Raw genomic sequence first — 12260 nt, 5'->3', positions numbered from 1 at the left:
CGCTTTTTGTTAAATGTTATTAAGTAAATATATTTTGATTAACTTCTATAACGGCTTCATGTGTGGTCAGTGTTGTTATAATGAATGCTGTCACTCTGGAGCGTCACCAAGTCCGCACCAGAGCTCCGCCCCATGAAGAATGTGTGTGTGTGACGATCTCTCGAGGAGTTATGTGAGAAGGTCCGTTACAAAACGTCAGCGGTACTTCATCCATATTTATGATTTCATCTGGCCCGATGGAATTCTCCGCTATCTTTGTTTGAGTGAATGTGCGGAATGAAGTAAGTTTCTCCTCGTAGTCGGGAGGGAGCTGCTGACACAAAGTTACTCATTCATTCTATTGGTCTACTGTTGCTGAGCAAAATGTTTTTCCCGCCACGGAAAAAAAATGAATAAGTCCGGAATTTACGGTAAGTGAGTCACTAAAACTAATAACTAGGGAGTGTAAGAAAATATCGATAAATAGAAATATATTGTATTAATGTTCAACATTATTTAGAGCGTTTGTTCATCTTTGTGTTGCGAATAAACTCCCAGTCGCGAGATGGCAGCAGTTATTACGCAGCTACAGAAACAATGAAATCCCGCAAGATATCGGCGATGACTGAGGACGAGAGGATACAGTGGACTCTAGCAGCTTTCAAAGCTGATGTTTGGTCATATTTTGGTTTCAAAACAAATGAAATCAATTACGACTTCGTCAAGAGTCATGTGGTCCGGGAATTCTGCAACGCAAGAGTCAAGTACTCGACAATATTACAAATATACTTACTTGTTCCTACAGTATCCCAATATACCAGTGGCATCACTGTGTTTGAAAGAAAATAATTGTTTAAAGTAAAACAAATCTGATAATAATTAATAACTTTCTTATATTTCAATTTTTTTAATCTCTAGCATAAGACAACTTTACAGAGAGTTTAACATTTTTAAATACACAGTCAGTAGTTCTTTTAAAGTGTCCTTCAAAAAACTTTATAATTAAAACGACCTCAAAATGAACATAAAAAATCTTCTTGATTGCCCTCAGCAGGCAAGAACCACAAAGAAAGTTCTATACAAATGAGAAAAAAATCTTTGGTCAGCAGGTCACGACAGGTCAGAGAGTCAGTGTCAGGTCAGTCCCACCTGGAAATCTGTAGTGAATGTTCTCCAAATATGGCAGATGAGACTGAATAAGATCCACCATCGATCCAGAGATGTTCTTGCACTTGGAGATGTCCAGAGTCTTGAGCCGCCTGCAGTGCTTCATCAGGACCAGCAGGGACCTGCAGGGAGTTTGAGGAGGGTCAACACAAGTCCGGGGTCATGTGACGGGGTTAGGGGCTCACCTGTCGGTGACGTTGCAGGAGGAGAGGTAGAGATGCTGCAGTCTGTGCAGGAAAGGTGCGGCGGTGGCCAAGCCTGCGTCGCTGATCTCGGTGCAGTTGCTGAGAGACAGACTGGTGAGGCTGCAGCAGTGACGGGCGACGGACACCAGGCTGGCGTCGCTGATCTTGGGAAGCATTCCCAGAGAGAGGTGCTGCAGGTCTGGATGTCGCATCACCTGGACCAACCAGAAACACGCGACGATACATAACAGTAGCTACGAAAGCATATTAAAAAAATAATAATAATTGCACTTAAAATCATCTCTAAATCATTTTACAAGAAAACAAATCAAACTTCTCACACAAAAACATCGGCTGAATAAATGGTGTTTATGTGATCTTCGTCCTTCTTCATAAAACTTTTAGATCGACATGTTATTCTCTGTTACATTTGATCAATGAAGTCGCTTATTGTTATTTCTTATTCATGATCGAATCTGCTGCATGTGAGGACGAACGCGACTCCTACTGGTAACATTGGGGTGAAGGTAGTTTTTTTTCCACTTATTATTCAATAAAAAAAATGCTACAATAAAACAAAATAATTTAAAATAACTTCAATAAAAAAAATGCTTTAATCAAAAATAAATATTTTCTATTTAAAAAAAAAGAATCAATTGAAGTAAACAGATTAAATCCTAAAATAAGTGTTTTAACACTTTTTTAATTTAATCTGTTTATTCTTGGTCCTTGGATTAAAGTAACCCTTTTGGGTCATATCCAGGTTGAATTATTTGTATCTTATTTATTTAATACGAAAAAAGTTTTTCAATCAAAACTAAGATGATATGTTTTTTTTTTATTAAAGTGAAAAACATTACATTTATTTATTGAAATATATATATATATATATATAAAACGAATCAAGTAGCTGTTTAATTGTAAAAGAATGCAAAGAGACAAAGTTTTTTTTTCATTTTTACCCCTAAATATTGTTAACAGTTAATGATAAATAAAATGCATTGAGTGATACATGAGTTAGCAAGTAGCTGCTTCACCAAAAAATAGTTTTATAATGACATGAATAATCTCTCTAACATTTCACGTTGTTGCAATAAAAAAAATAAATAAATATAGAAAGTCCTATTTTGAAAGGATCATAACAAGTTTGGTCCCAAAACACCCGATCACGGGATTATGCAGTTTATTTAGAAAACACAATGGATTACTTGAAACGTAACATTGCACTCCAACTTTTGAATGTAACTGCACATTGTCCTTTCAAAATAAACAGAACTGAAGATACTCCAAATATACAGCAGGTGTCACATTCTATCATCGCCGCCGCTAGATGGCGCAGTTTGTTGCTTAGATACAAGCTTGAGATTCTACTGACTCAGCATCATGAGTTGTTTTTGTTCAGGCACCTAATTGTAATTTTATTTTTGCGTCAGATATTGTGAAAAATGAACTGTATTAATAAAGAACTAATAATAATATATATATATAGTTTTCCTCGACATTAAATCAACGTTTATCTTCTCGTAGCCGACAGACCTGAGTGATGCTGCGGTCGGTGATCTTACAGCAGGCCGTCAGGTCGAGCTCCCGCAGCCTCCGCAGGGCGAGCAGCGACGCCCCGGTCTGCTGCCTCAGCGACTCTCTGGCGTTCTGCGTCAACATCTTGGGCTGCTCCTCGAACGGCAGCGGCGGCGGCTTGAAGAAGCCCATGTTGCCGAAAGTGCGTGTGAAGCGCGGGCTCTTGTCCCACTGTGGTGACCAGAAGAACGCTTCAGCTGAGACACGGACATTGGACAGGACCGGCGTCCATCTCACCTCCTCCTCCTCCGTCTCGCACTGGGTCGTCTCCGCCATCCCCAGCAGACCCCAGTCGGTGACCTCGGTGCACCAGCCCAGCTTCAGGACCAGCAGGCCCTTCAGGTGGGTGGCGATGGCTCGCAGAGACAAGTCGGTCACGTTGACGCACGAGGTCAAGTCCAGCTCACGAAGACTTCCTTTGAGGAGCTGAGAGAGCGAGAACACTGTGGTGTCCTGCAGGAGAAGAAAGACAAACGCTCGTCTTTACCTTCACTATTAAAAATGCAATTTTAGTAGTAGTAGTAGTAGAGTAGTTTTTTACAGTAAATATATCACAACAAGAATATATTCCTCATTACCTCTGCAAATAAATAATTATATATCAAATCTTAAATAAAACATATTTTTATTTAAACATATATTTATTTTATATTTGTCACTCTGTCTCCTCACATGAGGTCATCATCCTATTTTCCTCTCTGACATCACATCATGACAGGAATGTCGGCAAAAGACTTCTACAGCAGCTGGAAACGAACAAATTCTTAAAAGGAAAAACACAACAAATATTTGCAGCGTGTTGCAATTTAACTTCCGTCAGTCATTACATCATGTTCAACAATGAACAAAGAAATCCTGCCAGATCCCTGTGATGACTGAGGACAAGAGGATACAGTCGAGTCCAGCAGCTTTTAAAGATGACATTTGGACATATTTTGGTTTCAAAACAAATTAAAGCAGTTACGACTTTGAGAGTCAAGTACTCGGCAATACTACAAATACTGTATGTCCTTGTTCTGAGAGTACTGTATAAAATGCTAAATATTGTTTAGCTGTTCCTGTATCGCGATGCGCATCTTATCATCAGTGCCAATCCGCACTTGATTCATAGACGTGGAGGTCCTGATGGTCTGATGAAGCCTCATGAAGCAGTGTCGTTATTGTCAGACTCCACTAGATGGCGGACTTCTAATACAACATCACAATATTTTTAATGACAGGAATGTCGGCAAAAGACTTCTACAGCAGCTGGAAACGAACAAATTCTTAAAAGGAAAAACACAATAAACTCTCAATACACAGCATTTTTTTAAAAGTGTCTAAAGACATTTATTTCCAATTAAACCTTTAGTTCTCAACATATTTTTTTAATGTTTAATGAGATGTTTTATTTTTCATTTTAATAAATATCCTGGTTTTATATTTTATTGTGATAGTTCTTGTTTTTACCGTGTAGCCCTTTGAGATCGAAGAATGAAAAGATCAAAACAAATTAAATTAATTGTATAATACTTATTTTTTATTTTTTTCTGTGACTGTTGTGAGGGCGGTTGAGCCAGAAGAATAAAAAAAAGCTACAATAAAAAAAGGTTTGCAATTTACAATAACTTCAATAAAAAAATTGCTTTAATCAAAAATATTGATAGTGACTGTTGAGAAGATCAATGAGGTGGAGTAATCAAAACAAACAAAACATTGCATTATTAAAATACCTTTAAATGAACCGTATCTATAAACAAAATACATCATTGGATTGTTATTTTATACACAAAGGATGATATTCAAGCACCGGTTTTCTTTTTTGTAAATTCTATAAAACATATTTTGACAGACGAGATATATATTCTCAACAACAACAACAAATGAAAGGATGGAAGAGTCTAAATGATGATTTTTCTCTGGCTTCATGAGGGCCCTGAAGTTCAAACAAGAGTCCTGGTCTCACTAGATCTGCTATTTATCTTCAAAAATGCAACCTTGAGATATTATATTCATTATTCAGGCCTCAAAGCTCTTAAGAAGTTAATGATTAGATTCTCTAAATTATAGGACAAATTGAAACACTTGTCTTTTCTTAATGAGTCCTTTTCTTACAGGTAAACAAATTAAAAGTGTTATAATCAGGAAGTCTGACGACTGAACTGACCCTGATGTAGGCGCAGCTCGTCAGCTTGAGAGTCTCCAGGCGAGTTCTGGCGCCGTTGGACCCGGAGACGCCCTTCACCAGCTCAGCCCCGCTGATGTGCAGACACTCGGACAGATCCAGACACTTCAGCTCGGACATGGACAGCAGGTCGGCGAGACCTGAAAAATAAAAAAAATTAAAAAAAAACGTTGGTACGTTTAGCTACTAGAGACGAGGGTCTTGTGACCCCCACCTTTCTCCGTGATCCTCCAGTCGCGGGACAGGTACAGGTGACTCAGAGACTTCAGGTCGCGAGTGATGGCGACCACGGCTCGGCTGGTGAGCTCGGTGCAGCCGCTGATGTCCAGCCTCCGGATGAGGGACTGTCGTCGCACCAGGTTCTCCACGGAGTAATCCGTCAGCTCCTTACAGCCGTGCAGACGCAGCTCCTCCAGAACCAGACCCGGAACCTGCAGGAACCACATCATCGAAGGTCAGTGCGGTGAAATAAATATACATAGAATTAAACATTTATAATGTCGATTTTTTTTTTTAGTGGTTTTATTTTTTAGGCTTTAAATCACAATTTTTTTGACATATTTTTCATGGTTTATATTTCAATAAATTGTGTATAAAATAAAATGATTCATTTTTTTTGTTTACACTTAACATGCAAATATTTGCAGCGTGTTGCAATTAAACATCCGTCAGTCATTACATCATGTTCAACAATGAACAAAGAAATCCTGCGAGATCCCTGTGATGACTCAGGACAAGAGGATACAGTCGAGTCCAGCAGCTTTTAAAGCCATTGTTATGCATATTTCAGTTTAAAAACAAATGAAAGCAGTTGCGACTTAGTCAAGAGTGAAGTACTCGGCAATACTACAAAAACTGTATATCCTTGTTCCGAGAGTATTGTATAAAATGCTAAATATTGTATCGCTGTTCCTGTATCGCGATGCGCATCTTATCATCAGTGCCAATCCGCACTTGATTCATAGACGTGGAGGTCCTGATGGTCTGATGAAGCCTCATGAAGCAGTGTCGTTATTGTCAGACTCCACTAGATGGCGGTCTTCTAATAAGTCATCACATTATTTTTAAAGTGATGGCGCCACCTACTGACCTATACAAACATGACACTGTCTCATGAAGCTTCACCAGCACGTCCCTAGGTGGAGGCGTCTTCACCTGGGCAATAGTTCGCAGGGACTCCGGCGTGATGGACGTCCTGCTGAGGTCCAGAGCCACGAGCGTGGACTTCTGTTCCGTCAGCAGCCTGCGCAGGTTCCTCAGCGACAGCAGGGCGGACGAGTCCTCCACGGCGCCCGCGGGGCAGCCACGGTACGGGTCGAACTCGAACGCGATGTGACATCCGGCCAGCGACAGGCTGCGGAGGCGCGGCGTGCAGCCGGTGAGGCGGTTGAAGGTGAGGTCGGAGAGGTAGCGCAGGTCGGACAGGTCCAGCTCCTCCAGCCCACGCAGAGCACAGCCCACCTGAGACGGAAAAGTTGACGATGTTATTGAGAAGCAAAAGAAAAACAGCTTAAAAAGAAAACACTAGTGTCACTGGGAATGACCAACGTAAACGGTTCATCGTGATGTTTACCAATCAGTTTGCTTGTGTAAGGAAATATCGATAAACTTAAATACGGCCTATTTCTTTTTCATGATACCGTATTGATACTTTTAACAGAACAGTATTTTTATTATTTCTGTTACTTTCAAATGTTTATCATAGTCCAAAGATGGTTTATATTTCAATAAAGTTTATTATAGAAAATATTAATTTTTCTGTTGCAATTTAGTCTCCGGCCACTAGATGTCAACAGTAATTACGATCTCTGCAGTTAGAGGAACTAGAAATCCCATGAGATCCCGGCGATACTGAGGTCGAGAGGATACAGTCAAGTCCTGCAGCTTTTAAAGCTGATGTTAAAACATATTTATTTTTTTTTAAAAAGAAGCCGATACAAATTCTACCACGACAGAGTCAAGTACTCTGGCAATACTAAACATATATCCTTGTTCTGGATGTATCACCATATATAGCAATATATATCGTAACCCCAATGTCGTGATGCGCATCATAACACCTATTTCCTCATTCTTCATCACCATCTGGTTTTCTGCTGAATCTATGATCACCTGAAGAGACTGCACTAAAGAAGGTGATCAGTTTTGTTTTTCTTCCGAAAGATCTCCAGGACGTCGAAGATCATCAGTCATCATTTAAATATTATAAACTACCGATTATCATCTTAGTTTGGCTCCGCCCCCAAATGCAACTGTGGAGTCGTGAAAGGTGAAGTGTCTCCAGTCCTGTTCCATGAGTGTTTGTTATCTAAATATTTGTTTTCTCTTGCTGGAAGTGTTCGAATTGTGGTCGACTGCGAGAGTCATGACTTGTCAAAAAAGTTAAAGCAATCTACAGAGAAATGATGAAATAGAAATAATCTCCCTGTGCAACTGGCTGAGAAGTATTGTTGATTATTTATTTCATTTTGTTGATTATTTATTTCATTTTGTTGATTATTTATTTTTTTGAATGTCTTATTTAATGTCCTTTCAGTTGTCTACTTCATGTTTTGATTCATGGGTCTGAGAGGACTACATGTCTTGCATACATGTATATTTAACAATTAAAAGAACTTAAATAATGTAACTGTGTACTGCATAGAGCTGCTTCACAGTAAAGAGTCTGTAAATATTGACTAAAGTATTTATTGCTTGCCTGTATCAAAACACAAGTTAGGTCACCTGCACTAGTGAAGTGTTTTTAAAGACTCACAGCTGACTTTTCCAGCCTCACATAATTTGGGTTTTTTCCACTTGGAAGTCATGTGCAGAGTTTAATGAATAACACATTATACTTGTGTGTTTCTCATGCCGAATTCAAAAGATTTTGATTCCTTTTTCTTTTTTTTAATCTTGAAGAACATCCAGTCCTGACCTCACTCAACACTAGTGCCAGTGAAAGACAAACAAGACAAGAAAGGTTTTTACACCCAAAAATGTATTTGCAAATAAAACCAGCTGTATAAAAGGATACAGTTAAATCGTGATGTTTTTTTTTAATGCTCCATTATAACAAAATGCGGTCCAACACATTTTCCAGTAACAGTTTTATATTGTATAATAGGTGATGTCATGCTTTCCATGAACCAGTCTCTCTGATCATATGACCGACAATTCTGAGCAGAGACCAAAAACATTCATGTATTGCACTAATGAGCAACGTTACAGTTAAAATCCTGTCATGGGATCAACATCAAGCAGAAGAAACCCATGATCGAGGAGCCGTGCTGTGATTTAAGATCCCTTTCCAAAAACATTACAAGGGTCAGACATTCTGTTAGATGCAAGTTTATGCAAGTTGTGTTTGAAACATTGATTTTATTGAATTCAATACTTTTTATATTTCTATATTGAAAGATCTCATTTTTTTATTTTTTTTTATTTAATCCAGCGGTTTGTTGAAATGTTAAATTTGTTTTTATTGAATTTAATTCAATAATTTTTATATTAAAAGGTTGAATTAATTTTTTATTGAAACATGTTTCTAATTCTAAAGTTTATATATTGAAACGTGGAATTTGTTATGGTTTATTTAACAATTTAATATTTTGTATATTTAGAGGTATTTGTGAACTTAGTTCACAAAGGTTAGTTTGTATAAAAATCCATTTATATATTGAATGGTTGAAGTTGATTTTATTAAATAACTGAATTTAATAATTTTTCCATTGAAGGTATACATTTAGTTAGTTTAAAAAAATGAAATGAATCAATTTCTTTCTTTATTGAAAGGTTAGATTTGTCTTTATTAAACAGTTTAACTAAAACAATGTATATTTAAAAGTTGAATTTATTGAGGTGTTTTTAAATAATTAAATTAAATAATTGCATATTGAAAGAATTTCTAATTAATTAATTCTTTTTTTTAAATTTTTTAATTTAATATTTCTTTAATCCTGCCTCTAATTACAAAACAGTCCAAAGCTACCATCAAACTTTCAGCCAATTATGCAACAAACAGACGATCATGTGACATCAACCAGGCAAACAAAGTTGAAACTAAAAATGTAACGTCTCAACATTTGAAATGTCAAATTCTACCATTTTATTTCCTGATGGCTCTGATACACTTCTAAAGATGAAGCTTCCAGGTTCAGGTTAATCAAAACCAACTCAAGAAACCAAGAAGCAAAATAAACAAGTGTTACAATCAGCTATAAAAATGTAATTACCTGACGTCGGTGCTCCTCCCTGGAAAGAAACGCTCCGGACATAAAAAGGCTGTCTAGCCCTCGGAGGTCCAGCCGGCGGAGGGAGGTGAGGTGAGGGAGGAGGGTCAGCAGGGACGCCTCTGTGATGCTACTGCCGGGCAGAGCCAGACTCTCCAGCTTGGAGCCCAGACACTGACCCACCTGAGGAGAGACACACTTTTCATATAATAGGAAAATACACAGATATCAAAACTGGGTCAGGATCAGGATACAAAACAGGGGATTCTAATGGAAAACTTTGTTCTAACCAAACATGCCAAAGATATAGAATTATAACTTCAGCAGTTTTTGGACGATAAGATAAACATAAACTCATTCTAACTGAACTTTGAACCAAAATGGAGAGTCAATGAAGCGGTCAGTGTCACAATCAATAGGAAATTATAAAGCATGACTGTGCAAATCTGGAATCATCTTATTTTCTGGTTTCCCTGTTTCCCTGAGTAACGACTGTTTTGACTCTCACCTCCAGCAACAGTGACCTTGACATACTGAACCCATCCAGCTGACTGATGATCAGACTGCACTGGGACTTCCTCCCCAGACCTCTGACCAGGTCCAGGGACGAGGCAGACGCCGGGAAGCAGAACGTGACATTTTTCTGCACAAAACAATCCAGGTTATTTTTTGTAATTTTGTTGGAGATAAGAAACGTCCTTTACTACCTGGAAACAAAGCTCCTGGCTCGCAATGTACCAGCTGCGGCAGACGAGCGAGGCTTCCTTTCGGTCCGAAGCGTGGAGAAAACTCAGGATGTAAATGATGATCTAGAAAAGAAAAATATAATGACATTTAACAACTTTATCATCTTAGTAGAATGTAGGGGTGAGAATATATGTGTAGTATTGTCCAGGACTTGACTCTGGGGAAATTACAGACCACATGACTCTTCACAAAGTAGTATCTGCTTTTAATTATTTTGAAACCAAATTAAATTGTGTCCAAAAATCTGCTTTAGAAGCGTTAAGAGTCAAGTGTATCCTCTCATCCTCAGTCATCGCCAGCATCTGATTGATCCTTTTAGCTGCAGAGAATGTAATGACTGCTGCCATGTCGCGTCCGGAAGGTCAATTGCAACACAAGAATGAACAAACGCTGTGAATATTTTCATGTTAATTGTAAATTTAAAAAGTAAGTTAGTAAGTAAGTAATGGTTGTTTCTAAAGCGCCTTTCTAAACCAGGGTCACAAAGAGCTTTAAAAATCACAAACAATAAACAGTTAAAATATATACTTAAAAGATCAGTTTTGTTTTATTTTAGATACACTTTTTTTTATATATATGAACTATAAAATAACTATGATAATAATGTAAATACGATTCGCTGAAATTGATTCAGTGCTGTAGAATATCGACACAGTGTCGTAAAAAAAATTATATTTATATATATATTACAGCCCTAGTAGAAATAAGTAATATAAAATCAATAATATTGCTGTATTTTGAATTATCAAGAATCAGAAATTGTACTTTTTCCAATAGTTGAAATAGTAGTTCTCTTGCATTCATCTACTTCTAATAAAATATGATACATGTATATTAAAGTAAGACAGTTTAAATGAATGTTGTTTTGGGTCCTACAGTATGTGCAATTTATTTAACTATTTACAAAAATAAAATCAACAAATTAAGTCAAATTGAATTTAATTCAAAAAACCTATTTTTAAACAAGTGTAAATAAACGTAGCTGTTACCAAAAGAGTAAATCAATGGACAGTGAAACCAACAAAGGAAGAGGGAAATCTCCACTTGTGTGTCATTTGTTATGCATTATTCTCAGGTGACAGAGTTCAACCAGGTTAACTAGTCAGCGTGTTTACTTAGTCAAAGTAGTTTAAAGCAGTTATAACAGCTTCACAACCAGACGCTGCTGATCATAACATTGCACACAAAACATCTCTCTGTGTCTTCTTGTTTACAGCGTCGGTTCAAACGTGTTAAGAACCAAAAGAGAGACTCACCTCCAGAGGCAGCTCGGGTGTTTCCCACAGATCTTCTCCATCACTGTCCTCCATCTCTCGACGCTACTGGACAACCATCGCCGCCCGCGAAGCTAACCTGTGCTAGCAGGAGTTAGCCAGTGTCAACAGACGTAAACACACGTAGTTTTGTCATGTTTGTCCAAGAGATGTTTTCTCGAGCGTGTATTTGTTTCTTCTAAAGTTGCTTCAAGTCAGCGAGAAGCTAAAGCACCTGCGCTCTCCTGGTGAGCTTCTCTTCTGTGAGACACTTTGGGCTCGTCAGCTGACTGGTAATTGAGCAGCGGTGCATTGTGGGAAACCGAGTTTCCACAATGCTAATGAATAAGGAAGTTCGATATCTTGGTAATTATTATTAAATAATATCGGGGAATTGTTTAGCTCTATCTTAATTTGACTCAAGGTAAAGGTTTTGTTGTTTTTATTTTTATTTTATTTATTTTTCTTTCGTTTGATTTGCCTTTGTGTTACTGTGTTTCTTATATCTACCTGATGGGTGACTTGAATAGGTACCTTGTTGTATGTATACTACATATTATGGAAATGTCATCTATGATTGATGTGAATTGACAATAAACATGTTCAAAAAAATAATATCGGGAGAAAAAGTCGCTAGAAAATATGCACACTAAAATACAAACGTTTTTAAATGGGTTACGATTTTTTTCATGTATTATATTTATTCAAAATATGTTTTTTTCTGAATCGTATTTTTTATAATAAAAATTAATTAATTAATAAATAAAAATTCACTCAATTCTTCTCCCCGGGGATAATATTTAAGATCCAAGCTTGTTTTTGGTCAAATTAATATTATAAATGATTGGAAGGCAGAACAAGTTTTATTTATTTTTTTAAATAAAACATGCAATTATTTTACATCTTTATACAACTAGACACCTTTTTTTTTTTTAAATATTTGATACCCAAGACATTTTATTCACAGGTACAATAG

The 12260-nt window shown here is 37.3% G+C and overlaps 1 protein-coding gene across 1 annotated transcript; it reads right to left on the bottom strand.

The window, feature by feature from the left end:
- Positions 1–919: 919 nt before the first annotated feature.
- fbxl9 (F-box and leucine rich repeat protein 9) lies at positions 920–11979 on the bottom strand. The gene is made up of 11 exons (XM_087796857.1): positions 11288–11979; positions 9992–10093; positions 9793–9927; positions 9288–9467; positions 6229–6534; positions 5288–5504; positions 5056–5213; positions 3147–3362; positions 2868–3080; positions 1332–1546; positions 920–1268 (listed from the first exon to the last, which is right to left on the bottom strand). Exons 1-11 carry the CDS (start codon positions 11339–11341, stop codon positions 1100–1102), a joined length of 1965 nt encoding a protein of 654 aa, XP_087652983.1. The 5' UTR covers positions 11342–11979; the 3' UTR covers positions 920–1099.
- Between the last annotated feature and the right edge of the window lie 281 nt (positions 11980–12260).

The sequence above is a fragment of the Callionymus lyra genome, chromosome 8 (genome assembly GCF_982586985.1).
Source record: "Callionymus lyra chromosome 8, fCalLyr1.hap1.1, whole genome shotgun sequence".
Taxonomy (NCBI): domain Eukaryota; kingdom Metazoa; phylum Chordata; class Actinopteri; order Syngnathiformes; family Callionymidae; genus Callionymus; species Callionymus lyra.
The sequence above is the reverse complement of the archived record's forward strand: the minus strand, read 5'-3'. Positions and strand labels throughout refer to the sequence as shown.

Excerpts from the sequence above, each read along its gene's own strand:
- fbxl9 (XM_087796857.1), bottom strand. The coding sequence starts at position 11,341 with ATGGAGGACAGTGATGGAGAAGATCTGTGGGAAACACCCGAGCTGCCT. Across the intron at positions 5,505-6,228 it reads CCCTGCGAACTATTGCCCAG|GTTCCGGGTCTGGTTCTGGA; the intron begins GTGAAGACGCCT and ends TGGTTCCTGCAG. Across the intron at positions 3,363-5,055 it reads CGAGCTGCGCCTACATCAGG|GACACCACAGTGTTCTCGCT; the intron begins GTCAGTTCAGTC and ends CTTCTCCTGCAG.